Here is a 27,279-nt window from a genome sequence, read left to right as displayed (position 1 = left end):
ATTGTGTCTTGGTGAATTATAAAATTCTTTAAAAATAACTATGGCAAGTGTCATTCAACAGAGCAAATTAGGATTATATCAGATATGTTGGCATGCAGGGAATATTCTACTAGCATAAGCAGTGCATGGTCTTAGTAAATTCAGTTAGGAATTTTGCTAATTATATCATAGATTTGCTTTACTAGGAATAACATAAACTATTAACCAAATTAATTAGCATTTCATCCCTGTAGCTATTAGCAGCTGAGGTAATAATGTGAGTATCATTCATGAACTTTGCCCTGTGCCAAGGAATTTGTCTATAATTTTTTGAGAAATAAGCATCTTTCACAAATAATTATGGTGCACTATCTGGCACAAACAAATTTTTGGCCACAAAGAGATAGTGGTCAGCTACAAACAAATAGTGGTCAGGAAAGTTCAGACACAGATAATTGCCAACAATTTCCAGATAACCACTTGCTGGTTGAAAGGTAGTGTCTCCATTACAAAAACCTCGTATTTCTCTCTCCAGGAATTTAACCAACAGGGCAAGAATGGAGTGTTCGATTGAAGAATCAGTTGACAGATGTAACCCCTAGGGACCAGTTGTTCAGTTGATCCTGTCAACTTGGACAGAAGACAGCAGTTCAGAAATGCATTTGAGCTCATAGTTTGGTCTGGTTCTGCCATTCACTCAGATTTATGAGCTGTTTATAACAATATTCAGCCTTTCTTTGGTTGCTGACATGCTCACATTAACCATAATGGCCCCAACTTCCAGTTGGTTCACCTCTTGGCATGTGTACCCAAAACACACTGAACTGCATTGGAATAAATGTATAAAGCAAAGTATGCAACCACGAGAGCCGCTTTCTCATGGTATGTTGGACTCAGATTTGGTTGAATTTATGTGGTACGATCAGTTTGGAAACAATCTTTTAAATTCCCTTTAACTGGGTATATCAGAACAATTTCCTGTCAACTAATAAAATGTTTTGGTGTTTGGTTTTCAACACATTTTAGTACAACTATCCAGAGAGAAATTCTTCAGTTGAATACATCTGAGAGGTAAATTGTTCAATTGATCTGAGTGATAAAATGAGTAATTCTAAAAAGACCAATATAGCTAAATGACAGGAAGAGTACAAAAATATTTAAAATAAAAGTAAAAATACTTCAGAGGGGAATAAATTTTAAGGAGTTAAGGCTAATTGATTTTTCATGAACTACGTTTTCTGTTTTGGAACCTGAGACAGGCATGAAATAGCTTTTCTATTATGAATATTATCTTTTCATTTTCATTATTTTACTAGCTAACATTCTGTTTTAGTTTTTAACAATTTAATTACAAAAGAGTTGTAACATATAGAAAATACGTATCCATTGCCCAAATTTTACACTGCTAATGTTTTATTAATATTTATATCTGATCTTTCTAAAGAAATAAAATGTTTCAGTGACCGCCGAAACACCTTTCTCCTTCCCATTTCTTCTTCCTCTCCCCAGGAGTGAGCACATCCAAGATGTTGGTATACATTCTTCCTATTATGTTTTAGCACACTTCCTTCATGTAAATGAACTGTTGTGAGTGTTTTAAAACTTTACATAAGGGGCCGGGGGTATAGCTCAGCATCACAGTGCCTGCCTGGCAAGTGCGAGGTCAAGAGTTTGATTCCCGGTACCAAAAAAAAAAAAGACTTTACATACGTAATGACAAACAGTGAATATCTTTGTGCAGGTTGGCTTTTTCTGTGCATTATTTTTGTTTGTTTTGTTTTCCAGAGACAAGGTTTCATTAGCTAGCGCCTCACTATGTAGTCTAGACTTGCCTTGAACTCATTATGTAACCCAGGCTGGCCTCACACTCAGGATCCTTCTGCCTAAGCCTCCCGAGTGTGGTATTTAAGGTGTGTGCCACCACACACGCCATCTTATACCTGAGCTTTATGCATTTGTATAAGGTAGGCCCAGTTTGTCATTTTAACTGCCAGGTAACATTCTGTTCTGTAAATAAACCATCTTTTTAAAAATTCATTTCTGTGCAAATACACTGCAAGGGTGTACCTGCCTTCTACAGAACAGTTGAACAGAACGGTTCTGTTCAAGTCTCCCTAATCTATAAGGATTTGTGGTAACAGACTGCCACTGATAGTTCTCCAAAGTGGCCTCTTAGTTTATATTCTCACCAGCCGTGGCCTTAAGTTCTTCTTTCTCCATAACCTAATAGATGTGCCTGCTGTTGGTGGTGTAGTTTGCATTGAATGACCTTGAACATCTCAAAAGGTGAGTTAGGGCCAAAAGCGGTTACCTCTAGAGATCAGAAAATGAGAGTGGGAATGCCCTGTTTTTCATAAGCTTCAAAGAGCGTCTGACTCTTCAACATTTAAAAAAATTTTACTAGCACATGACAATGGTACACAATGGTTACCTTCATTGTTGGGAGTTGGTACATGTACACAGCACATCTTAATTCTTTGTGCGTCCCCATCTGACTCTTTAAAAGTTGCATGTATAGATCTGATACAAGTAAAAACTAAGTTAACGAGTGTGAGACCCTGTCAGCGGTCTGCCGAAGCCTTTCTGAGCTCTCCCCACATCCACTGCAGTCTGTGCACTGGGCTCCTCATCTTACTCAGATGCTCTGGACTTTTGCATTTGAGTTTTCTCAGTTTACAGCATTTTCTCTCTGGATATGTTCATGGCTTGCTTGTATGGTTCCTTTGGATCCCTGCCCAAATGGTACCTTCTCAGCAAGTCTTAGCACTCCCTTCTCCTGTGTCCTCTGCTTTTCCGCATGCCACCATTGTCTGTTGTTTCACTGCTTCTTTCCCTTTCTAGGCTCTTTCATCTTTGCTTCTCTATCATGAACACCTCAAACAGAGCCTGGAATATCCTGAGCCACCAATGCATAGTCATCAAATGAGTAGGACAAATATATAGCAATGTACAAACGAATTCACTGAAGAGAAAAAACAAGTGGGTAACAGTTAACTCAGTCTCCCAGATTATCAACAAATGCAAATTAAAGCATTGATAATAATTTTTTCCTGCCAAATCAGCAAGAAATAAAAGTGGATAATGATATCCCTGGCAAGGGTTGAATAGGAAATTGGGAAGGGAATTTAATATGCAGATACTCCCACATGGGCACAGACAGGCACGTGTGAAGCCACAGCTGCAGCCCCATTCCTAGCCATGAAACATTAGAAACAACTGAGCTGCCATTGTTAGATTACAAAACACACATACTTCTTAAAACTCAGCAGCAAGTCCAAAACAAGGAGGGGCAGCTATATGTTCCATATTGTGGTACCATTTGTATCTCTCAAAACACAAGTTTACATTTCTGTATTTTTGATTATATATGAAAATGCCTACAATAAGAGCTTACAGTATGTAGCTAGAAGTTCCTTTTTTTTTTTAAGGAAATTAACAATGATTGTTGTAATATGTATTGATATCTTCAAAGTGGTTTCTCAGTTCTCTTTTGTTCTTTTTTTTTTTTTTTTTTTGGTACTGAGCATTGAACTCATGACCTTGCACTTGCCAGACAGGCGCTATACCACTGAGCTATATCCCCAGCCAGAAGTTTATTTTTATTAATCTCTAGACATTCATGTAACGTGTTTCTTGGTTGCACAGTATGCGTAAGTAGTTGCTGGGTGCTGGGAAAAGGGCTGTGAAAAAGGGACCTGTCCTTGAAAGTCTTCTGTGCTAGCCGAAGACACCGTCCCTGAGCAATACAGAGGTGCCACATCACAGGTCAGCGGGTGGGACACATAAACAGAAAAGTGACAAAGGGCCAGTGGGGGCTCACAGGCCTGCTTTCTGTAGAATGAACATGTCTGTGGGTTTTTGCCGTCAGATACAGTCACCACTGCCCTTGTGTGGCTGGTGAGCACTTGAAATGTGACTAGGGTAACGGGGGTGCTGGATTTTTAATTTACTTGGATTTAACTCATTTAGATTTAGATTGCCACATGTAAGAGACAGTGCACTGATAGGGTATAGTCAAGGAAGATCTTACTTAGGAAGTGATGTTTTAACTGAGCCTTGTACAAAGCAGGTGAGCCAGCCATGTGTTCCAGGTAGGATGAACAGCAGGGCCTACTCTGAGCAGCTGTAGGCAGAAAGAACAAAGGTAAGAGTAGGAGAGGAAGTTGGGGGAACGAGGAGATCCATCAGGGAAGGCCAGCATGGCTGCTATATGACTTTGCTTTTTCTCTAGGGGAGGAAGGACACCATGGCAAAGCTGTGAGCAGACAGGTGGCTCGCTGTGGAGCTGCAAGGGTTGCAGGAGCTGTGCTGATGATAAGCAGCAGGCGTGAGGGCAAAGGCAGGGAGACGGTCAGCAGACTGCGTACTCCCTGACAGGTGGAGATGGAGGTAGCGGTGGAGGTGTTGAGAAGAGGTCAGGCAAGTTGACAGTACTGGGTCACATGAGGAAGAGAGGAACCAGGCCCCAGCTTCATTTAGGGAGCTCTGGGGTTAGGATACTTGGAAAAGGAATTCAGGAGTTCTGGTGGCGGCATGGCCAGTTGGCGGCATCTGTGGATAGTTGTGCCAAACAAAATCCTGATAGCAAGTGACACTAGAATGGGGAGGGCAGCTAAAGGGTTTCTTCCTGAAGAACTAACAGAAGAGGAGTTGATAGATGGTGTTAGGGAAGTTCTGTCTGTGTTCAGGCCAAAACCCGTCAGTGAACTTTTCAGCATGAAGATTTTATATGACTTTAGTTACATGTGGCTCTCAGATTAGAGTATTTCTTGTTTTATTTCTTGCGTAGGATGGCTCCTGAACAAGTGGCATCTTTATCACAAGTTTGTGCCCCCCTTGTTACCCTGCCTGATTTTGAACCTCTGGTGGAGGCCCTGCTCATCTACCATGGACATGAACCTCAGGAAGTCCTCTGTCCTGCATTTTTTGAAGCTGTAAATGAGGCCTTTTTGCTGTAAGTGATGTCCTTTCATTCTGTCATCCAGCTTTGTTTTCTCTTGTCTTAGAAAATATTTTGGTGTGTTAGAAATGTTATACAAATATGATAGCAGTTTTCAAATGTTTTGGTCTCAGTACCCCTCTTTACTCTTTAAAATTATTGAGGGCCCAAATAACTTTTTTAAAAAATGGCTTATACCTATCAATATATGTCACATTTACATTTAAAACAAATTTTAAAGTACTTACTGAATTGGAGGCATAAGTGCAGTTCACTGACAGAGCTTAACTAGCATGCAAGATACCCTGGAGTCTATCCTTAGCACCACAAAAGAAATCTTATTTTTAAAAAATTGATTATATGTAACACAAATATCATTTTTTATGAAGAAACATGATCTTTTCCAAGACAGAAAAATGGCAAGCATGCCTGTAGTCCCAGCACTTTGGAGGCTGAAGCAGGAGGATTGAGAGTTTGAAGCTAATTTAGGCTAGATCCCATAGCAAGATCCCATTTCCAAAAAAAGCTGTATGGCAAGAGTGGCATTGTTTTTACATTTCAAGATTTCATTGTGTGGGGGCTGGGGATTTAGCTCAGCAGCACAGCGCCTGCCTGGCAAGCGTGAGGTTTTGAGTTCGATTCCCAGTACCAGAAAAAACCCAGAAGGGAAAAAAAAAAAAAAAAAGATTTCATTGTGTGGCTTGACAGCTGGATTTTTATATCTGCCTCTGTATTCAGTCTGGTAGGATGTGTTGGTTTTTGTTTGTTTGTTTGTTTTTCTTCCCGTACCAGGAATCAAACTCACGACCTTGCGCTTGCTGGGCAGGCACTGTGCCGCTGAGCTAAATCCCCAGCCCCAGGATGTGTTGTTTTGGCTGAAATGTATAAAGAAAATCCAGCCCCACATATATAAATAGTTGGCAAAGGTAGATGGCTACTGTAATAGCCATCTCAGATAGTTGTGGATACTCTGCTTTGATGCCTCACCAAGGTTTGAAAATAGTTACATTTTTTTTTAAGATTAGTAACAGTGTAGAATCTAAAATTCTATTAATCGGGGCTGGGGATTTAGCTCAGCGGCACAGCGCGTGCCTGGCAAGCGCAAGATCATGACTTTGATCCCTGGTACTGGAAAAAAAACAAAAACCACAAAAAAAAAAAAAACCTCTATTAGTGAACTTTTCATACTCTGGTACATTAAAATGCATTGGTCATACACTGTCTTGGATCTTTTGCAAGATTTTATAGTGCCATGCATGGTTTGTTTGGCAAACCTTGGCTTATTGAATTCTGTAGATCTTTCATACACTGACATACTCCTTGTACAGCGTAAATACTTAATTACCATCACTATCACAACTGATCTGATTAGCAATGCCTTTAACTCTTGGAAAGCTGTCAGCTCATGTTGACAGACACAGATTTTCCAAGATTCTAATTTCTACTTAACAGCTTAAATTTATCCTGAGCCACAAATTCTGTCGTTTGTTTTTCTTACGCTGGTAGGGTCATTGTGCTAGTTTTTTGGGAAGTACGTGCCAAATAGTCAAGTGTGAGTAACTGTTGTTTGCTAGTCATCTTCCAAGTGCATTTCCATGAACCTTAAATTTCCAGACTTGACACAGGCATAGGAATGCTTTTCTGCAGACAACCATCATTTTGTGTCATGGAGCAGAAGTGCTTTGTATATACTGTACTTTATCTTTTACTGTGTAGATTTTTAAGTTTCTTAAGGGTAACAGTTCAGTGAAGTCAATAACAGCTATACTGTTTCATCAGAGCTTGTTAGGTGACTAGGTCTACTTTTCCTATGAGGTTGTGGCAGTGAGGAATACAGGCAAGGACAGTGACAGCCGGCCCCTGATCTTCCTGAGGTGCAGCAGCTTTACCCACTGTTGCTTTTGCAGTCAGTGTCAATGTCACATAAGTGTCACAGGAAGAACCATGAGATTCTCAGTGTTCAACACTTAAAATTTTTGAAGTTCAACACTTTAAATTTCTGTCCGCCTGAGGTATGGCCATGTTCCACAGAAAAATCTCCCATCCAGAGAAATAGGCCAGTCAGGCCTAGAGATTTTACTGTAAGTGCATTTCTCTTGGCAAGATATTAATGGGTCATATCTACTTTTAAATCATTTATTTCCTTTTTGTTTAGATTCTGAATGGCTTCACATTGATGCTGCAATTAACTAGTCCCATAGCAGTGTCTGAAGCATTCTGTTGTGTAAGACACAAAAGGTAAATTATTAACGTCTATAAAGCCAAGGGAACGACAGCTTTCCTCCTGTCTGCTTTTGTTTAGAGCTCAGCTCACCAAGCTGGAATAGATGTCCCTCTCTTTTGTGTGTCTGTTGCATCTTTTCCCGGTGTAACAGCTGTTGTGTCAGAGAGTGAATGTGTTAATTCTCCTTCCTACAGCCAGCAGTCCATTCTTACCTTTAAGAAAATCTAAATAAATTTAGTCTTTAAATAAAATGTTAGTAAATTTTAAATTAAACAATGTATTAGGATATATGGATATAAAATGTAAATTATATAAATCCAATGTTTTATACAGAGTCCACCAAAAAAATGTATTCACACTTTAGGAAAAGAAAACCTTGTATAATGTGCATGTTCTCCTGCTTTAACATCTGCAGACTTTTATCTGGGGGGACCCTAAAGGATGTCATATTTTGCAGAAAACCTACTACACTGCCAGCCCTTAGAGAAGAAATTGAAAATGCAGTGCAGCAATCTCACTGGACCCTTTAGCCAAGGTTACCCAAGGAGCAGTTCACCATAATAAATGTCTAGAAGCTAATCGCCACTTTGAGCACCTCTTTGAGCACCTCTTGTAATTGTAGAAGCCAAAGATAACTTGTATTAATGTCATAATGCCTAACAAATTTAGTATTAAAATATTTATACAAGTTTTTCTTTGCCTGAAGTGTGTATACATTTTTGGTGGACTCTGTATAAAACATTTATATATAATATAAAAAAATCTAAAATTTAGATTAAAATGTTTTAATTTAGAAAAGCTTTCAAAAGTTTTTTTAAAATGTTACTACAGAAAACCTCAGCAGGGGCTGGGGATTTAGCTCAGCGGCAAAAGCGCCTGCCTGGCAAGCACAAGGTCGTGAGTTCGGTTCCCGGTACTGGAGAAAAACCAAAAAAAAAAAAAAAAAAAAAAAACCTCAGCAAAGTACTTGTATTTTGCTGTATTCCACAAGGGGAAATATTAGAGTTCTTTTTTAATATTGTTTGTTTGTTTATTTGTTGCAGTACTAGGGATTGTACCCAGGGCTTCATATATGGAAAGCAAGTGCTCTACCACTGAGCTACATTCTTAGATATTTTTATTTTTTAGTCTGACACAGAGTCTTGCTGAGTTACCCAGGCTGGCCTCAAATTTGTGACCCTCCTGCCTCAGCCTCCCAATTAGCTGAGATTACAGGCATACCCAGCCTAAATTACTGATTTTTTTATGTGGAAGTAATATCAAGTATAACCATTGATAGCAAGAGCATAGTAGACAAAAAGAGAATAAATCTAATCTCTGAAATTATGCATATTTACATCCTAAATATTACTTATCTTTAAAATTCCTTGAGGCAGTAAAAATATACAAGCATATTTTTCATTGAGTATCAGAGAAATAACATCAGATGTCATATAGCCTTTGCATGATTAGACGTACACTTATAAACATGAGAGGATAAAAGGTAAAAGCCTTCGTAGTATATTTATGAAAATGGTTTTGGCCACAGAATCTCTGAGCAGGTCTCTGTTCCTCACAGGGGTTCCATGGATCCCACTCAGAGGATGGTAGTAGTTACTCTTTCTGCAGTGTTTAAAACATGGTTTGTTGCTTCATGGCAATTCCACCTTAATTGCCAGATTGTACTTCGTCTCAAAAATGAGATTCAAATCATTCATGTTTTTAAATTCAAGGTAGAGGGCTGGGTATGGTGGCACACACCTGTAATCCCAGTACTTGGGAGGCTGAGGCACAAGGATTGCCTAGAATTTCAGGCCAGCCTGGGCTACATAATGAACTCAAGGATAGCCTGAGCTACACAGTGAAATCCTGTCTCAATAAAATAAGTTAAATTAAATTAAATTTTAAAAATAAAGGTAAAAAGTTGATAGGATATTTATTTAAAAAATTGTATTATACATGTTGATGGGTTACAGTGTGATAACTGATATATATGTGTGTGTATGTATAATGTGTAATGATCATTGATGATATTTTAAAATACTACTGAGCCTTAAATTTTGTTAAAAATATTACAGTTTTTAAAAGTTGTGTTAATATTTACATTTCTCAGCTGAGCATGGGTGGCACATGCCTATAATCCCAACAGTCTGGGAGGCTGAGGCAGGAGGATTGCAAGTTCAAGTCTAGCCTAGGCAACCTGGCTATTTAGTAAGACCCTGTCTCAATTTTTTTCAATTCTCTGTTATTTAAATAGTTTTAGAAAGAAATTAGAAAGTCATTACGTATACAGACCCTTCTTTATGATAAAGTACATTTTTACAAAGGTAGTTATAGCCAGGCATGGTGGCACAGGCCTGTAATCCCAGCACTCTTGGAGGCTCAGACAGGAGGCTCACAATTGCAAACCCAGCCTAGGCAACTTAGCAACCTGGCAAGACCCTGCCTCAAGATAAAAAAAAATCAAAGAAAGGACTGGGGGTGTAGCTCAGTGTGAACTCCCTGGATTCAGTCCCCCGTACTGAAAAAAAAAAAAAAAAAAGATGTAGCTACAATACCATTGTTACATCTAACAATATGACACTAGTTTCTTATTATCATTTCATATCTGGTTGTCTTACAAGAGTGGTTTTGCAGTTATTTGTTGAAATGAGAGAGTTGGTTTTTTTCACTCTCAGGTAATGGAATATTTTATTTCAGCTGTCTTGAATGTGATGAAAGACACAAGCACCACCACGCCACTGGAGCTCCCCTGCAGACTTCAGATGCTCCCTTAATCATATACTCAGTTTTTATATGCAGTTGGCCTATAGCATCCATATGCATCCCTTAGTACCATTTTGCTTTACTGGTTGTATAGAACAGGGCTAGTAACAAAATAAATAAATTTTAAAAATAAAATAATATAGGACTAGTTCTCTTACCATCCTCTTCTTTTTTAATTTGGTGGTTTGGGCAAGATGGCGAATGTATATATGTAATTTTTTTGTCTCCCAAATAAAGTTCAAAACCAATTTGTCTGGCTCCAGGGAAGACATCTAACATTCTTTGTGGGAAGACTCATACTAAGGATATAAATTAATTTAGGGAGAGCTGGTGTCTTTATGATTTTAAGATTTTCTGCCAGGTGTGGTGGCACATGCTTTAATCCCAGCACTCAGGAGGCTGAGGCAGGAGGATCACCTCGAGTTTTAGGCCAGCCTGGGTTGCATAAGTGAGTTCAAGACTAGCCTGCGCTATGTGGTGAGACCTTGTCTCAAAAACACAATTCCCGGTACCAGAAAAAAAAAAAAAAAAGATTTTCTGTCCACCTGTCCAAGAACATGTCTATCTTCCCATTTGTTTGGCCTTATTTTTGCAATTTTAAAGGAATTTCTGATATATTTTCCATGTATATATGTTAGACATTTCGTATTCTCAAGGTTTTATTGCATTTTTGTTTTCTGGCTTTTAAAGCAGGTTATTCTTCCTCATCTTCAAATGGCTGTTACTGCATTTGGAAAATGAGCAAGTTCTAAACTCTGTTGTTCTTACAGTTAATTCAGAGGAACTAGTTCCTAGTAAAGGATTTCCATTTTTAATACATAACTCTTTAAAAAACTAAAATGCTATTTAGTATTTTATGTGAAACCTGATAGTCCAGGACTTTGTTAAAGTAAGATTTAGCAAGAAAATAGAAGTCAAGTCATTTAACATTTAAAATGTCAAAACACTGGCTTTATGGTTAGAAAACAAAGTCCGTCTTTCTATGGACTTTAAGCCCATGTACATCTGAACTTCCTGAGGAGCCTGACCGGCTGCTTTTATTTCTGTGAGGTAGTGAGTAATAATCGTCTCAGAAGTTCCTGCAGTTTGCTGAGTTGCCCTTTCCAGCTCTAAACTGAGTCCACATTGAGCTTCTCTTGGTTTCCCCAGCAGTTTTCATTTTTCACACTCGGCAGCAATTTCGCAAAATACTCACTTTGAAGTAAAATGCTCTTTGCCTTTCACTCTTGTGGCTCCATTTCTGACTTAAAGGAGTACATCTTTTAGAAGAATATGGTCTCAGCAACCTCTATGTCCTGTCTTGCTTTTTCAATGAAAGTTGAAATGAAAGGGAGGCAAGGGCGGAACGCCCGATGGCATCCTCTGTAAAACCCCAGAGAGCTGGAGCCGTGCTCCCCCGGCCCCCACGAGTAGGTCGCCCTCCTGTGATAGCAGGTCCTCTCTCAGCAGCTCATAAAATGTATTTGGTTTGGAAAATTATGTCTGCTAATCTGTAGGGGACAGACTGTCCAGAAGTGCTTGCTGGGTGGTCTTCAACGTGTCCAATTCCTGGACTTCAGCTCAGCAAGTTCCCCCCGTGGTGGTGTAAGAGCTGGAGCCTTTCCATGGACGCTTTCCTGTGGACGGAGCATCCCTGCCACATGTTGGCACAGGGAGGCTGATTCAGTCCCCCCCACACACCTCCCCAGACCACTCCTGGGGCCCTGGGCTCCCCAAATGGGCTGGCTGCTGATCATTTAGAAACCACATGCTGTCGCTGACCAATGTACCCTGCCCTGGGCTTAGCCTTCCAGCTATTTGCTTACCACAATACACCAGTGGAATTTCATCTGCTTTATAATTGGCTGCGTGTCTTTGGCCTTGGCTTCCAAACACGGTCATGTATTTTCAGAAATGAGCTGCCTATCCTCCTTTAAACAGCACACGCTCACCCTCTCCTCTGGCAATTTAGTAACCCAGAGAAGCTTTTACATTTCTGGGCTAAATGTCAAACCTGATTTTTCCTGTCTACCGCTGGGGTTGCTGTCACAGCCACCTGCAAGCTGCCTAGGGCAGGAAGCCCTCCGGGGAGTGCTGCTGAGCTTCTCCCCTAGGTCTGTGGAGTAAAAGCACTTAGCAGGCCATTATCCTTGCAGCTAAGTCCAAACCCACTGTTTGAGAACCCTGAGGATTTTGAGTGCTGCATGGAGAGCATTCGCTCCATGCCTGCATGAAGGAGCCATGGAGAAGTGGAAGAAGGAATGAATGCATGACCGAGAATCTGTGGCACAGTGAGAAATGTGTATGGGGTCTTTGTCCAAGCCTCTAAAACCTTGGAATTTCCTGAGGGGCATCTTCTGTTAGTCATGAAAAGCCCTTCCTACAATACCTGCATTAAGGCCAAAGAGGTGACTCTTGTAGGCCCCTGAGAGCTTCACACTGGTGCTGGTAGCCACCAAACAGCCATGTGATTGAAAGGGTAGACCTTTGTGCCCCATACCTGACCTTCGGAACTTGGTGTAATCTCTGGAGGCAATGATGGTTCAGACAAACTATGTAAAGAATCTTCCCTGAAGCTCCATGACGTGTGGGGCGTGAAGAGCGTCTGGGTCGGTGCTGGACGGTGGTGTACCTTACCCTGAGAAGCTCCAAGTCGCTCCCCGCTCTGGGTTTGTGTGTCTCTTCCATTTGCCGTTCTTGAGTTTCATTCTCTGTAATAAACTGGTAATAGTAAGTAATGTCCTTTCCTGAGTTATGTGAGCTATTCTAGAAAATTACCAGATCTGAAGAAAGGAGAGCCTTTGACTTTTGGCAAAAAGACAAGGAGGCCCAGACTTGTAATTGTCATCTGAAGCGAGGAATATTTGTAGGATTGGGCTTTTAACCCTAAGGTCCACCCTGGGTAGTTAGTGTCAGAACCAAATTGAATCATTGGATACCCGTTGTGTCTAGAGAGGAACTGGCTGGTATTAGGGAGAGATCTCACATAGATGGCATGAGAAGTGTTCTATGTAAAAAGAGCTCCTGGTAGTAGGAATGACTGGCCAACCAACTAACATAGGCTAGCTGTAGGTATTAAATAGGGTGACCATATAACGTAGCATCTAGATCAGGTTATCATGTCCACTTTTGAGAGTCAAAGTGTTCCCATTTATAATTATGGACTTGTCTCAGGCAGACTGGGACATACATTCCCCTAAGATTTTAGTGGGCCCAATGCCTGTAATATGGAGCACAGTGCCTGGCACCCAGAAGAAATACCCAATAACTGTTAGCCTAGTGTTCTGTTACTATTATTGACTTTAATAGCAGTTTTATTATTTTTTACAATGTTTGATGTTTTCTCAAGCTCTTATCTTTTTCTAATAATAAAAGGTCACAAACAAAGGCCAAATATAAGCCAAATTCTCAATACCAAAAGAGCTAATATGGCTTCCAGAGATGCTTAATAAGATAAGAATTGATTAGCCAGTGAGAAAAATCTCATTTATATTCTTTGAATAATTTACCAATGAGTAGTTTACTTATAAGAGTGCTTTTTTGTATCAAGTTACAAAAACAAAAAGCAAGCTTACTTGTCAGGGTGAGAGGAGCATCTTTTGTTTATTCATAGGTCCATCCCACCATACCTGCATTTAGGCCTAGGTGGGATCCTTGGAGGCCCCTGACAGCTTCAGGAATTAATATGGGGAGTCCCTGGTTATTTAAAATACCCCCACAATTGCAGTACCCATTTATACATTGGGAAAATGAGATTCTGAAAATCAAAAAAATTACAAGGCTGCAACCAAACTCCTGGTTTTGTGATTTTTTCAACTCACAGAAAAATCAGTCTTTAAATTTCAGTACAGGAGAGTGAATAAAGAAAGATTAGAGTGATATCGAGGACAAAAAGGAAGCAAAGAGTTAGCAGTAACTAACACTCTCTTTTTCCACTGATTGAAATTTCCTTACGTTTTTGCTGTTTCTCTGACCTCTCTCTTTCATCCTTAGTGAGACCTCATGAAATCAGTCATTGAAAAAGTTTTCACATAAAAGTCTGCTGATGCTGATTTAGGACCATTAGAAGTTGTTTGGAGAGGGGTAGGCATTTCTTCTGCTTGGTGGCCCCCACACTGTTTTTTGTGGCTTCTCTGCACACACTGGTGATAACAATGACACAGCCCCCTCAACTGTGATACGTGTCTTAGGTCAGGTTATCATGTCCGTGTACCTTTAGGATGAAGTAAAGTATTCTTTCCAGCTCCTTGGGATTAAGCAATTCTCCAGAGCAAATGGGTCCTATTTTCATGGATTTGGGGCAGCCCAAACAGCCCTGGCTTGAAAGGTAGACTGTCACAGATATGTCGTTCTTGACTGTGAAAGCCCCAGCCTGACTCCCCTGGATAGCTTTAGAACTTGGAGCACAGCCCTCTGAAGGGTGCCTCTGTCAGGAACCTTCCTCATGGAGAATTTAATTCTGTAATTCTGTAATTCTGGTTTCTTTCTTTCTTTCTTTTTCTTTCTTTCTTTCTTTCTTTCTTTCTTTCTTTCTTTCTCTTTCTTCCTTTGTTGCTGTAAAAAAAAATTAAAGGCAAAATTATTTAATAAGCAGCCAGACCAATTTCTCTACCTACTGTCCCTTTTTGGAGAGGAGAGGGGCAAGTCATCCCCTTACTACAATGAGTAGTCTGAGGAAACAGAGTAAGTTTTCTAAATGTCAAGGAGGCGCCTGTCTGGAAGAGTCTCATAGCAGGGAAAGTGTCCTGTTCAGGCTTTTCTTGCTTCTTGGCAGAAATCTTCACTAAAAACTATGTGTTCTATGTGAAAGCACCAACCAGGAGTCTATTCCTCATTACTTGAAGGGGAAATCATAGTCCCAGAATGTCCTTCTTGTTACCGAAAACATAGCTACAATACAGAAAATGCCTTTAATTATCAGGTAGGAATTGGGGGGCCAATTTTTAAACTTACCCTATTTTCCTTGAATTCATCCTCTCCATCAGTATCCAGACAGTAGAACAAGTGTAACTTGGAAAAGGGCAACTTTAAGAGTTTCTACAACTGACACATGTTGGACAGAATGAAACTTTTCAGTACCCCTAAAAACATTTTATTTTCTTTTTTACCTCATTGACTCTTTGAAGTTTCCACAGAATGTATATTTATTTTATTGGGTCAAACAATATGATGTGGGTGTGTACAGAAAATATTAAATATCTATTTATCATTGTCCAGAACTTTTGATAACTATGCCTTATATTCTTATACAAAACTTTTCATAAAAGCTGTTCTTTCCCTCTTAATCTCCCTCTTCCTGCTACTCCTCCCCCTCCCCTATACTGGGGATTGAACCCAGGGCCTCACACATGCTAAGAAAGTCTACCACTGAGCTATATCCTGTTCTTTTTTCTTTTGAGATTTATGTTGCCCATTTGGACCTCAAGCTTGTAATCTTCCTGACTCAGCCTCCCTTGTAGCTGAGATTATAGAGCTGAACCACTGCACCCAAAATTTTTCTGTCTTTTTAAAGTAGCTTTTAAAAACAAACAAATAAATAACAGCATCACACCATACACATCAATCTGGAACTTGTTTTGTTAACCAGTATACTCTGGATATCCTTCATGGAATATAGATCCAGCTCATTTCTTATTTTTTTGTTTTTTGGTACTGGGACTCGAACTCAGGACCTTGTGCTTGCCAGGCAGGCTCTTGTGCCACTGAGCTACATCCCTGGCCCATCCAGCTCATTTCTTAAAAATAGGAGCGCCTTCCTTGGCATGAATGGAGTGTACTTTAACCTGCCGTCTTTATAGTATTGCTGTGGTGAGTGTCCTGCCCATCAGCAGTCAGCCATGTGGTCTTAAAAACATTACCTTCCAAGGGCACCCAGGTGTCCTTCTGGTGTCCCTCCCATCAGCCTGCTTTCTAAGGGTTCATTTCCAGTTCTCGCTCCCCTTCCAGCCCCTCCCTCGCACCTACCCTCTTCCTTCCACCCAGAACCAGCCTGGACACCAGCCGCAAAGCTTTCCCACGGTGCGGTCCCGGGACTTGCCTCTCCAGTCCTGTCTCCTCTGAGCTCTGATGACATAGTCCTCTGCCTGTGTCGCCCTCCTCCCTGCCCAACACCTGAGTGTTGCTGCTCCTTGGCTGTCCCACTCAGATTCCCCTCCCTCGAGTGCACATCCACGATGCCTGCCCGGCGCGTGCCTTCAGCCGGACCCTGCACGTTTAAGGGTGTATTGGCGGTCTCTGCTGGCCTGTGCCTCCCACACAGTGAATCCACACAGGCCAAGCCTGGCTCTTGGTACACCCTTCTCAAATCTGTTCTTCCCCTTTTCCGTTCTGAGGGGTGTGGGCACTGTGGGGGTTCTGGGCCCGGTGCAGGGTGGGGAGATTGGGAAGGGGCCGTGCCCTTCCCTCCTTCCTTCTCCCCTCTACTATTCCTCCACCGCCCCCAACACACACCTTCTGTTTCTTCTGTGGCCCCGGTAAATCCAGAACAAGGCCTGTGGGGGGAACAGGGAAAAGCCCTTGGGTATCGCTCCTGCTCCTACCCCAGCCCCACTCTTGGGCTTCACACCAGCTCTGCAGAGAAGTGGCCCAGGATTCATGGCGAGGGACAGTCTCTGAAGGGTCTTCGGGTGATGGGGAGACTCATCACCTCAAGCTTCCTTGTTAACAACAGTAAGCAGGAGGAGTCAAAGCGCCTGCTGTTGCGGGACAGGGCAGGAAGGGCAGGGGGCCCTGGAGGCCAGCTCTGCGGCCATCTCAGAGCCAGTGCATGGAATACAAGACCCCTTCATGTCTGCTCCCCAGAGGGGAAGTAGAACCCCACATCACTGACACAGGAATCCCCCCACCTGCCCCTCATAAACATAATTGCACAGAGTGGGTTGGTTCTGAGTATTGTACTTAAGGTCCACTATACATTAACTAGGCCATTACTACCATGTGTGAAATGGTTAACAAAAATATTTGTTAACCTTTAAGCAACAGATTTGTAAATAGAGGTTTGAAAATTCATGGTGTGCTGAGCACTGTATTAATGACTGTACCTATGCAACTGCATTTTATATTTCCAGCAGTATGAAGGAGGCAGGCAATTATATGGATGAGTAAACTGAGGTTTAAAGGTTAAGTAACTTCCCCAAGGTCATACAGATAGTCATGGCCCTGGGATTCTACACTTTTAACGGTCAACAGCAACTCTTTCTTAAGTTGGGGGTTACATATATTTGGACATCCCACGGCCTTTTTCAGCTCACTTTTTATCATTTTCTTTTCTTAGTATATATTTGTTTCTCCTTTCTGAAAGCACATTTTTCCTGAGCATTTCTCTGCTTTCTTAAGGTGAGTTGAAATGAAAGCATAGTTACATTGCTTTACAAGTGAGTTTGTGATAAATAATCACAGATACAATAAATATGAATAGCCGTTAGGACCCTGGGGAACACTCTCACAAATTGGATTAGCAATTGCATTTTGAATGTTGTTCATCTTCCTCTTTCCATCCCTTTCTGTCTAACACTCTGCTTGTTTCTGGCCAACAGGAAGAAGATTTCTCTCCCCACCCCAGCTGTCGTCAGCCTCTGGCTTCGGCATCTTCCCAGCCTGGAGAAAGCCATGCTGCATCTTCTTGCAAAGCTGACCTCCAGTGAGAGAACCTGTCTGAGAAGGATGGAATGCTTTATCAAAGACTCGTTGCTGGTACGTGCTGGACTTTGGTGGTGAGAAAAGGCCTGAAAAGAGATACTGAGAATCAGTTGTTTTCATTAAGGGCGAAAAAAGGGGTTGGGATACAGACAAAAGAGGACTAGGACCTTAAAAATAATCATGTTTGCATTTTATTTTGAAAATACCTCAGCCGGGGAATATAGTTCAGGGGCATAAGTGTTTGCCTGGCAAGCCTGAGGTCATGAGTTCGATTCCTGGTACCAAAAAAGAAAAAATACCTAACGTAGTGGCTTTTCTACATACTTGGCACATGTGGGGAGAGGTTTGAGATTTGCCTGACTCTTGCGCCTTGTGTCACATATTTGGACAACAGCCTTTGAGCGGGTAAGTTCCCCAAAGGAATGCTGTATTGGCGGGTTACCCGAGGCTCACTTTAAGATGGTGCATCAGTTACTTAGAGCTGGCTTCTCACTGCTGGCAGCTCCAGTGCGGGAGAGGGGGCTGAGCGCTGCTGGCCTGTGTCTTTGCCAAGCACAGGGTGTGGCCCCCAGCGGTGCTGGAAGAAGCCAGGGCACAAGGTTTTAAGAATATTTCTTATTTCAACACAAGGGGTACATTTTTAAGACTGAAGATCTGACAGATGAGGGAGAGCGACGATCCGTTAACAAAAACATGCACAACATAAACTCAGCTTTTCATGAGAAAAAATAAAATATTTAAGAGAAACAAAACAAAACCCAGAAAAATGGTAAAGCAACAAAAACAGCTAAGAGGGGGAGGGCTGTGAGCCTTGCGACCTCCCCTCACAGTGGCTCCAGTCTCCCTTCCCCTCAGCTCTGTGAGGTGAGGACTTGGCCGTCACTTAGGCCGCTCGGCCTCATCCGCGCCGGGCTATCCGGCAGGGTCAAGGCAGGGCCAGTCGAGGAGTTGCCCTTCTGTGGGAGGCAGCTCTGTGGAGGCGGCACTCGTTTTTGTAGAAGCAGGAGCAAACAGCATTGCGGCCGGAAAAAATATCTTTAAATTACACATCAAACTGAGTGACCAGGGTGGCTCTGTTCCCCCAATACCTGGTGATGGTTTCACCTCATAGGTTATTTCCTCCGAAGGGGGTAGGTGGGTCCTTTTATCCTTTAATCAAATGACAAGCCAGATAAGGCAAAGATAGTTCCCAAATGAGCTGGTTTATTGAAAGATACACAAAACCAGAATAAATAAAAGTAAGCAAAAAGAATATTATAAGAATAGGTCCAAAAAAAAAGCTGAGCGTGTGGTACATGCCTGTGATCTTAGCTACTCCAGAGGCTGAAGCAGGAGGATCACCTGAGCCCAGGAATTCAAGGCCAGCTTGCACAACACAGCAAGACCTTGCCAACTCTCTTTCCCCCTAAAAAAGTGAAACAAAATTAGTCTAACATAGAGTACTAGTAATGACCCAAACACTGTGTACTCGTGGAAGAAGTGTCCAGGTGGCCTGGGAGACCCATTGCTTCAAGGCAGCACTGGGACAGGTCCACATTCCCTTCATTGCCTTGGCGGTAAAGTAGCTTTACTCATTAACTCAGGCAGGGGCTCCAGCTGCCACTTCCTTACAGAGTGGAAACTGGCAGGGGATGCTTCCCCAGTGGCAGCCCATGAGTGTGAGTATTTACATGCCCACAGGCATTTTAGCTCAGCTTCTAGGAGGAAGTATGGAGAGAAGGGTCCCGGACACCGGCCATCTTGCTTGTATATCCATGCACGGCCACCAGTGCAGCTCTCAGCCAGCCTCTGGGTTCCCGCACAACCTGTGCTGCAACAGAAAGCCCAGAATGGATCTGGTGCTACCAAAGCTTGGTTACATTAATCACCATTAAAATAGTAGTTTAGTTAGATTCAGAAGAAGCCTAACACGGCCAAACACTCCATACTGCAGGTGCCACGGTGCCGGGAATCTCTCCCCCAGGTTCCTCAATAGACTGCACCATGTCTTCCGGTTTGCTTTGGTCACCCTTATGCAGTCGGCACAGAGGAGTCTTCTCATAGTAAAGATGGGAACGGTGAGCTCAGGAGCAGTGCTGCCCAGCCTGCTCTCACACTGGCGACCAGAAGCCTGGGAAGGGGGTGCCCACCCGGCCAGTAGTCAAGGCTGAGGAAGGCACTGGCTGGCTTGGCCACTCGGCCCCGGGTTCACACAGCCACCTCCCAGACACCTCTGTTTGCTGATTCTGCTGGAGCCTCCTGCTTCTTCTTAAGTGAAAGCTGCACATGGAACCACAACGGAGCCGCTCGCCTCTCTGTCGGTTTCTTGCCGCCTGGGCCTGCTTATCTTGCATGTCACGGCCCCTCTCTGCCTCTGTGGCCAGGCCTCCCTGGCAGGGCTGGAGAGCCACAGTGTCGGGGGTAGCCAGTGCTTCACCTGCACTGACGGGCACCTGATGGTGGCCCAGACCGGACCCAAGTGACTTGCAGGTTTGGTGTTGGATAGGCAAAGTAGAAGGAAGATAGGTATATGTTAGGACTGTGAGAGCCTAAAGGGGGTATTTTTTATGGATATTTACTGCTTGACATCACCACTGTTAGGAGTTGCATATTGAGGCAAGAAGTAAGAATGTACCTTATTTAAAAATTATTACAACATAATTCAAAATAAAAACGTTGGAAGCTTTTCTGATAGCCCTTTGCAAGATTATTGAAGGCAATAAATTTCCTCTGGTAAATTTTGTTGAATCTTAAGTGTTTGCAGTATAATTTACTTTTTCCCTGACAGTTTTTCAGTGGTAAAATAGAGTAACTGGGCTGTTTGCTTCCAGGGTGTGCTCAGTAGATTTTCTTTAAATCTCTCAGTGGGAAACTTCAGTCCTGCTGACTTTTCTGCTACCTTTCATGGATCCCTGTGGTTTTCTCTGGACCTTCTCCACCTCCTTTTTACCGGAGGACCTCAAACCTGAGCAGCACTTCCAAGCAGCACAGCTGATGAGAAGAAGAAAGCAGGAAAAAAAAGAGAGTGAGAAAAAGAAAGCAGGCCCTCTCCTCAGACATCATGTCTTTCGGTCTCCAGTCTCCATAACCTCCTCTCCATCAAATAGCCTCGAAGGCAGTTTATTTTCCCAAAGCATTTATCAGGAGCATGTGTGTAGAGATTTGGAGCTTTTATTATGGTTAAAGGGGGATTCTAGAGGGTGTTATTTGGTTTAATTTATTGTGACATTGACAGGATGTGACCTCTCTGTGCCTCTTGTTTCGAGGAGGTAATTACAGCGATGACTGGAAGCCCCCAGTTGGCGTGGGCTCTACTCCTCCAGCACCCAGGGTCTGCAGTGCAGAGAGCCAGGCAGGCTGAGTGATTGCAGGGTAACCTGAAGAACCTGCTTCCTAATTGCATCATCTGATTCATTTATCGCAGTGCAGCATCTCGGTGCAGTGACAGCCCTGTACAGAAGTATCAGAGAGATCTGTCAGGCCCAGCACAAGACCACTGTGCTTTGCTGCAGAGGGAATCTGATGCCTATTACATTAGAGTCGGATTCTGAGAGCAATTAAAGTGTGATGGTCTACATAACTTGTGTTTTATATGGAACACTGTTAATTATATTTCCATCTCTTGGGACTATCCAGAATGAGTCCTGGAAATTCTGTAGTTATCAAAACGTAGCAAAAACAAAAGATAAAAGTATTATACAAAGGGAAATGACCTCTCCAAATGTTCCTTGGCCTTTCAGAGACTTCGGGGGCCTGGTATTTTCCATTAAGACTGTGGCAATAAGAGACCAGTCTAGTGTCACCTGAATTCTAAATGCATATATGTTTATTCTAAAATTTTAAACGTCTCAAATATGTTTTCAAAACCTGTCTACTTTTAAAGTTCAACCTTTGGCTTCCATGGGCTGGACTGCCCTCAAATACATGGCTGCCTGCCACGGTTGGTGTCCCCCAAATAAATTGAGGTATTAACCCCAGTTTGTCATTTGCTGTGCAGATGGAAATGTCTCAAAAACAGATGGTTCTGTGTTTCCCCTGACAGCACAGGCACCGGAGGACCATAATCCGCAGCCTCAGGCCTGACCTTACAGACTGATGTCACTGAAAGCAGCGAAAGCCATTTGCTAATTATGCAACTTTCTTGGCACCAGTCGATTTCCCAAGGGAGGCCCTGCATCAGAAGGATGCTATGTTTTCCTGTTACAATTCTGTTTGCAGAGCCCAGAAAGCTATTGTTTGGAGTCCACATTTGAATGAGAAGGGCTGGCTGGGTGGCAGGATGGCCCTGGACTTGGCTGCGGTGCTGTGCTGTGTGCCAGGCTGGGGCTCCCTGGTTCCCACGCCCTCCCTCACGCCTTGGTGGGCTGAACCCACCCGCCCGCTGCAGCCACCACAGCTGATGGACAGCTCCCCGAGGCCCATCTGCCCTGCTAAGGGAGAAGAGCACAAGGGAGGAGGGCCAGGCCAGTGCAAGGTGCCAAGGGTACAAGGTTGGGTTTGTTTTTGCTTTATCCAGATTTTAAATCAGAGGGTATTTGTGGATTCTCCTACTTAAAAAGTCTTAATACTGCAATAAAAAGGTTTTTATCCTCTAATAAGAACTGAAAAGCATCTAGATAGCTCAGCATACTCCTTAGCACAAGCTAGAAGGCATCCTTTTCCCTGTTCTCCAGATAACAATCATAACCACTTCAAAAGGAAAAAAAAAACTCTCCACAAAATCCCTGGGTACAGTTCTCATTCTGTAGAGCTAACTCCAATCCTGGATGGTGTCAGCAATTTCTGTGTATGAATAGCTTTTCACTTATGTTCTAGGACTTTCTTTTGCCATTTGTCATTAGCAGTCTTCTTAACATTTCCTTTCCGTGCTCTTTAATGTGATGCATGTAATTTAACATAAGTGGAAGTGGATGATTTAGCAGTGGTCAAACAGGAAAGTGGCTGAAAGCTGCAGGATCTGCAGCTCCCACAGCAGCTTCACTTTCCAGTGTCCACCTCCGGAGGGCAGCAGATGCCCCAGCGCTGTCTCTGCAGAAAATCAGATTGCAAGACAGGTTTTTGCTGTTGAGGATGCAGGACTTTGCAGCCAATCAGAGATTGGGTGGGGGTGGGAGTGGGCAGAAAATAAGCAGACAAAACCCAAGTGATAGTAGAGGTGGAGAGTCATTGCCACCCAGAGGCTAAGCTGAGCAGTAGTGGGGGCTGAGGAGCTTCCTTCTGCTCCTGCTCAACAAGTGAAAAGGGTAGAAGCCTTGGGTCAGGACAGGGACCAGACTGGGGGGTGGTGGGTGTCTTGTCCAGCATCAGAGCTGGGCACCCACCATGTGAACCCCTGACTCCTGTGTCCTAACACCCAGACAGTGTGCGCAAATTTAAAACACAATAGTACATTTGGTACTTGTTAAGATTTTAAGCCCAGGAATGACAGATTTATCACTAATTAAACAATAATTGCATTACAGAGCACTGAAAAAAAATTGCTTGTAATGTAAACAACATCTGGTAAAGATTAAAAGGAACAATAATTCTTCCAAGCTCAAATTCATTGCAAGAAGCTTTAATGTCTTAAAACAAAATAGATCCTAAAACGTAAGAGGGATATTTACAGTTTTGCATTTAGCATTTTGAAAACAGAAAGTAAGAAAATGGTATAATCAAAAATACATATTTATAAAGAGGCTTTATTTTACATGGTACACATGAAGGATTTCTAATACGTAGGTTTAAAAAAATAAATCATTTAACTCAATAGGGGAGTTTACTGTTATGGTGGGTCTTTTTTTTTTTTTTTAATTTTGAGACAGGATCTTGCTATGCAGTCCAACTCAGCCTCCCAAGGGCTGGGATTATAGGCGTGCACACCATGCCCAGATTGTTGAGGTGGATCTGAAGAAGACTCTTCATTAAACAGAATTTTTGTGGTGACTAGAGTCACCTTTTAATTTATACACATACACTAACAAGGAGGGCTTCCCTTTGGCAGAACGGTGGTGTGGGAGACTTGGTTGAACACAGGGCAGGGTGGCCTGGCTAGTGGGTAAATTGGAGGGAAAGCCTCAACTGATTTTTTCCAAAGGACTATTTCCTGCATAGACAATTAAAATAGGCCATAAAAAGAGAATTGACTCCAAGCTTTCTGAACTTCATCATTTTCTCACTCATCTGCCTCTTCTGTCTTCATCATAAAGGGAAAAAAAGTCTATGAAGTTTCAGGTGAAGAAGTCTTCAGGATTTCCTTTTGTCCTCTTTTCCTTTTCCTAGCTTTTGAATATTCTCCTCCCCACACATACACACAATCAGAAGACTGTAGAAAATAAGAACTACTTGTTTCCGAAAATTTTCTGTACTCTCACGCCTTCCCCTGGGTACCAGTGACTGAGCCTAGGATCTTGCACATATTAAGCAAATACTCTACCACTGAGCTACATTCCGAGCTTCTTTTTTTTTTAATATTTGAAGTAGGGTCTAATTTAGTTGCCCAAACTGGCCTTGAATTTGCAATCCTCCTGCCTTGGGCTCCTGAGTAGTTGGGATTAGCCTGGCTCCAAGGCCTCTGGCAAGTGGCAAGTGGCGTGTGAGAACCACTGATGAGTTAGGATGAAAATGGCAGATTAAACAAACATCAGGGCCCAAGCTGAAGAATCAGTGCTATTATACAGTTCATGCTACAGAATGGCAAGCTGGCCTCGCCTTCAACTCTTCCCCCAAACACATGAAGGGCTGACGTTATTGTACATTTCCTCTGCATTGATCTTGTCTTCCCTGGTTCTGCTGAGGGATGGGAATGGTCTGTTTTTCTAGGCAGAGAGGGATAAACATTGCAGTTCTGGGTACCTGTGGTAGCTAATTGGCAGCTGGTAGGTAGACTGGAGGGGAAGTGTCTTAGCCACAGAATATGCACGCTCTACAGAACAGCCAGGTCCCGAGGAAAGAAGGCTAAGAGCAGCTCTCCATCGTAGTCATCTGTTTGCCTTCCCATGTTTAGGGAACTAGGGGCAGGAAGAACAAAGCACAGCTTATCGTTGGACTCCTGGTGACATAGTTTCCCTATACTTGAAACGATCTACATGAGAATCATTAGGCCAGATGGAGAGGAAGAGAGAGCTTTAGAAGGAAGATGTTTGGTGGGATGGAGAAAAACAGATGAGCAGATGAAGTCAAAAAAGCTGTTGTTCTATTTTCGTAGGAAAGATCCTCATGCAGATGATGAGCTTCAGAACTGGGGTCCAGCCTTGGGTTGCAGAGTGACTGTGGTGTGTTGCCAGAGTGTCCCACTAGACAAAACAGGATACAGAGAAGTTAAAGGTTTACCTTGTCGCTCACAGGGAGACTTAGGGGGAGCTATGGCTTCCAGAGAAGCACATATGTGTAGTTTTGTTTGGAAGATTTTGTTGCTAAGAAAGGCAGCTTAAGTGGGTTTGTGTGATTTGATGTCACAGGGACACAGCCTCACCTGGGAGCACTCTGGTCCTCGTGAGGAGCTCACTGACTCTGAAATTACTTGCTCAGGAAGTAAAGTCTCATTTTTAAAAACTGCCACGAAAGCATGCAGATGGCAGAGGACAGCCTGGATATCCCGGTCTCTTCCCTAATATAAAAGCAAAGACAGGTTGTGGTACCAGGCTGACAGTAACCAATGGTCTGAAATATTTGGAAAGAATGAAATCTAAGTGGAGAGTCCATCTGTATGAGGAGAACAGGCAGATTCTGCACAGACTGGAGACATCTGAAGCATGGGATTGAGCTGTTCTGCGGGAAAACACCGTAAGAGAAAAGTGTGTCCCGGCTCTCATTCCATCCTGAAAGCATAAGAACTGTTGTGCTTCCTTCCCCCTGTGCTGCTTATGGCAGCCCCAGCCTGCCTCTTGGGTCATCCTTGCCTTTGCTGTTTAAAGTGACTCTCGGTAGCATCAAACCTGCAAAGCGGCTCTAGGGTACTTAGGCCATTTAGAGTTATTTTATTATATCATTTCCAATTCCAGTCTTATTTCCTATCCCTGTGTTTTCAGGCTCTGAGTGTCGGTCTGCCTGTGGGCACACAGCACTGCTGTTGGAAATTAAACACTCTTCTAGAGAAATTTGGAAAAATTGAGTTCTAGCAAACTTAGTTGAATCATATTTCTTTAAGACTTACAGTATTCTTTTCCCTTGTTTGATTTTTTTCCCATTATGAAAACATTGAAACTTTTATGATATTTTCTGGGCATGTATCCAGTAACCTCTTAATAACTGTTATTATTTACAGGGAGGATTAGAAGCAAAAAGATTAACTGACTGGCTGAGATCAAAGCCAAGAAGTGACCTGCCTTTGCTCTGCTGAGTTACTTTTTTAAGTAGATAATACATTTATCTGCGAGAATTTCAAGTTGGTTTCTTTCAGATAAAAAAATGCACGCCAGTGGAGGATTAGAGATCACGGATCACTTTATTAAAGAGTCAAATATTTAATCTTGCAAATTACAAGTCTCTGTCCTTCAAATAAGAAAGCCATCACCCCGTCATTTGTACAAGGAGTGATGCTCTTACCTGGAGCCTTCTGTGGCCTGTAGTGGCGGCCTGCAGACGCTAGATGGCGCGCACTCAATGTCACAAGTTGTGATGCCAGGTCCGAAGAACAAAAGAGCAGGAAATCCCAGGGGTGGCACCGTGCTTTATTCAGGAACGTCCAGAAAGCTGTAGAGGAGGACATGCCCTGTCTTCTTTTTTCTTGTTGATGGAAACTATAAAAGATGTTTCACGAAGCTATATCAAGTGTGATATAATTGAAGACATTCCCTTCAGAGCCTAACCCACTAACTTTTGGATGGTACCGTAAAATATCTGTCTTATGACACATGGGCACCTGCATCAGATCTTGCTGTGAACTCTGCCGAAAAAATATGAAACTTGTTTAGGCCCATTGAGGCCCCTACCTGGGTCACAGGAGGCCAGCTTCTGTAGTTTACAAAAGTAGTCTAAGAATGAGCTAGATACCTTTCATCACTCAGGATGTTATCATTTGTTCTTTCATGAATCCTCTTCATACTAAACAACTGAAGCTGCTAAATTAATCGTATAATAATATTGTTATTTAGTCCAGAATGGAAGGGGTTACTGGGTTCCTCAACAAAATAATTCTGAATGATTATGGACTCAGTGACAAATAACTAGGAACAAAAAGCAGACTGAGACCCGACTTTGAGACACTTCCAGGCCACTTGAGGAAGTCAGACACAGGGGCGCACTTAAGGAAAAGTAGTAACACAAGTAGCTTCTGTGTTCACTCTGGTGTACTGTAGAAAAATTGGCCATTTTTTTCTGGATAATATGGATTTATTATGAAAAATGTGGGCCATCCAAGAGTAGAAAGAGAACCTGCACAATAGAAAGAGTTTATCTGCACACTGTCATGCTAATTATTCTTTTTCTTGCCCAAAGAGATATGCCCACTCTCCATGTGGCAGTCCCGCATAATTTATCTGCCTGATAATTCCAAGTTCTTACGGTACATCTTTAATGGTTCACTTTCTTATGGTCTTTCTGTTTTACAGCCTCAGGCAGCCTGCCACCCCGCCATATTCAGAGCTGTTGATGAAATGTTCAGGTAAATATTATGCTGTTTTTGCTAGTAGTTGATACAAAAATGCTCAGCTTCCAAACATGAATTAAAAAATCGATAGTAGCCTCTGGCTGTACCATGGAGAAGTTAAATTTTTTATTTCTTCTTATTTCACTGAGCTTTTTGTTAATTAGAAGTAGAAAATCAAATCAATATATATTTAAAAGCATATGCCTAAGGATTAAGATGACTTTTTTC

The 27,279-nt window shown here is 42.4% G+C and overlaps 1 protein-coding gene across 4 annotated transcripts in view; it reads left to right on the top strand.

The window, feature by feature from the left end:
• The window catches only part of Fancc (Fanconi anemia, complementation group C), a 214,654-nt gene that overhangs the window by 165,731 nt on the left and 21,644 nt on the right, over nt 1-27,279 (top strand). For all 4 annotated transcript variants that reach the window (XM_005384680.2, XM_013514336.1, XM_013514337.1 and 1 more), the window contains 3 exons: nt 4,769-4,933; nt 17,402-17,558; nt 27,014-27,066. In XM_005384680.2, coding sequence (XP_005384737.1) covers nt 4,769-4,933; nt 17,402-17,558; nt 27,014-27,066 — 375 coding nt within the window. The remainder of the gene's footprint in view (nt 1-4,768; nt 4,934-17,401; nt 17,559-27,013; nt 27,067-27,279) is intronic.

Source organism: Chinchilla lanigera, unplaced genomic scaffold (assembly GCF_000276665.1).
Source record: "Chinchilla lanigera isolate Chin_1 unplaced genomic scaffold, ChiLan1.0 scaffold00021, whole genome shotgun sequence".
Taxonomy (NCBI): domain Eukaryota; kingdom Metazoa; phylum Chordata; class Mammalia; order Rodentia; family Chinchillidae; genus Chinchilla; species Chinchilla lanigera.
The sequence above is the reverse complement of the archived record's forward strand: the minus strand, read 5'-3'. Positions and strand labels throughout refer to the sequence as shown.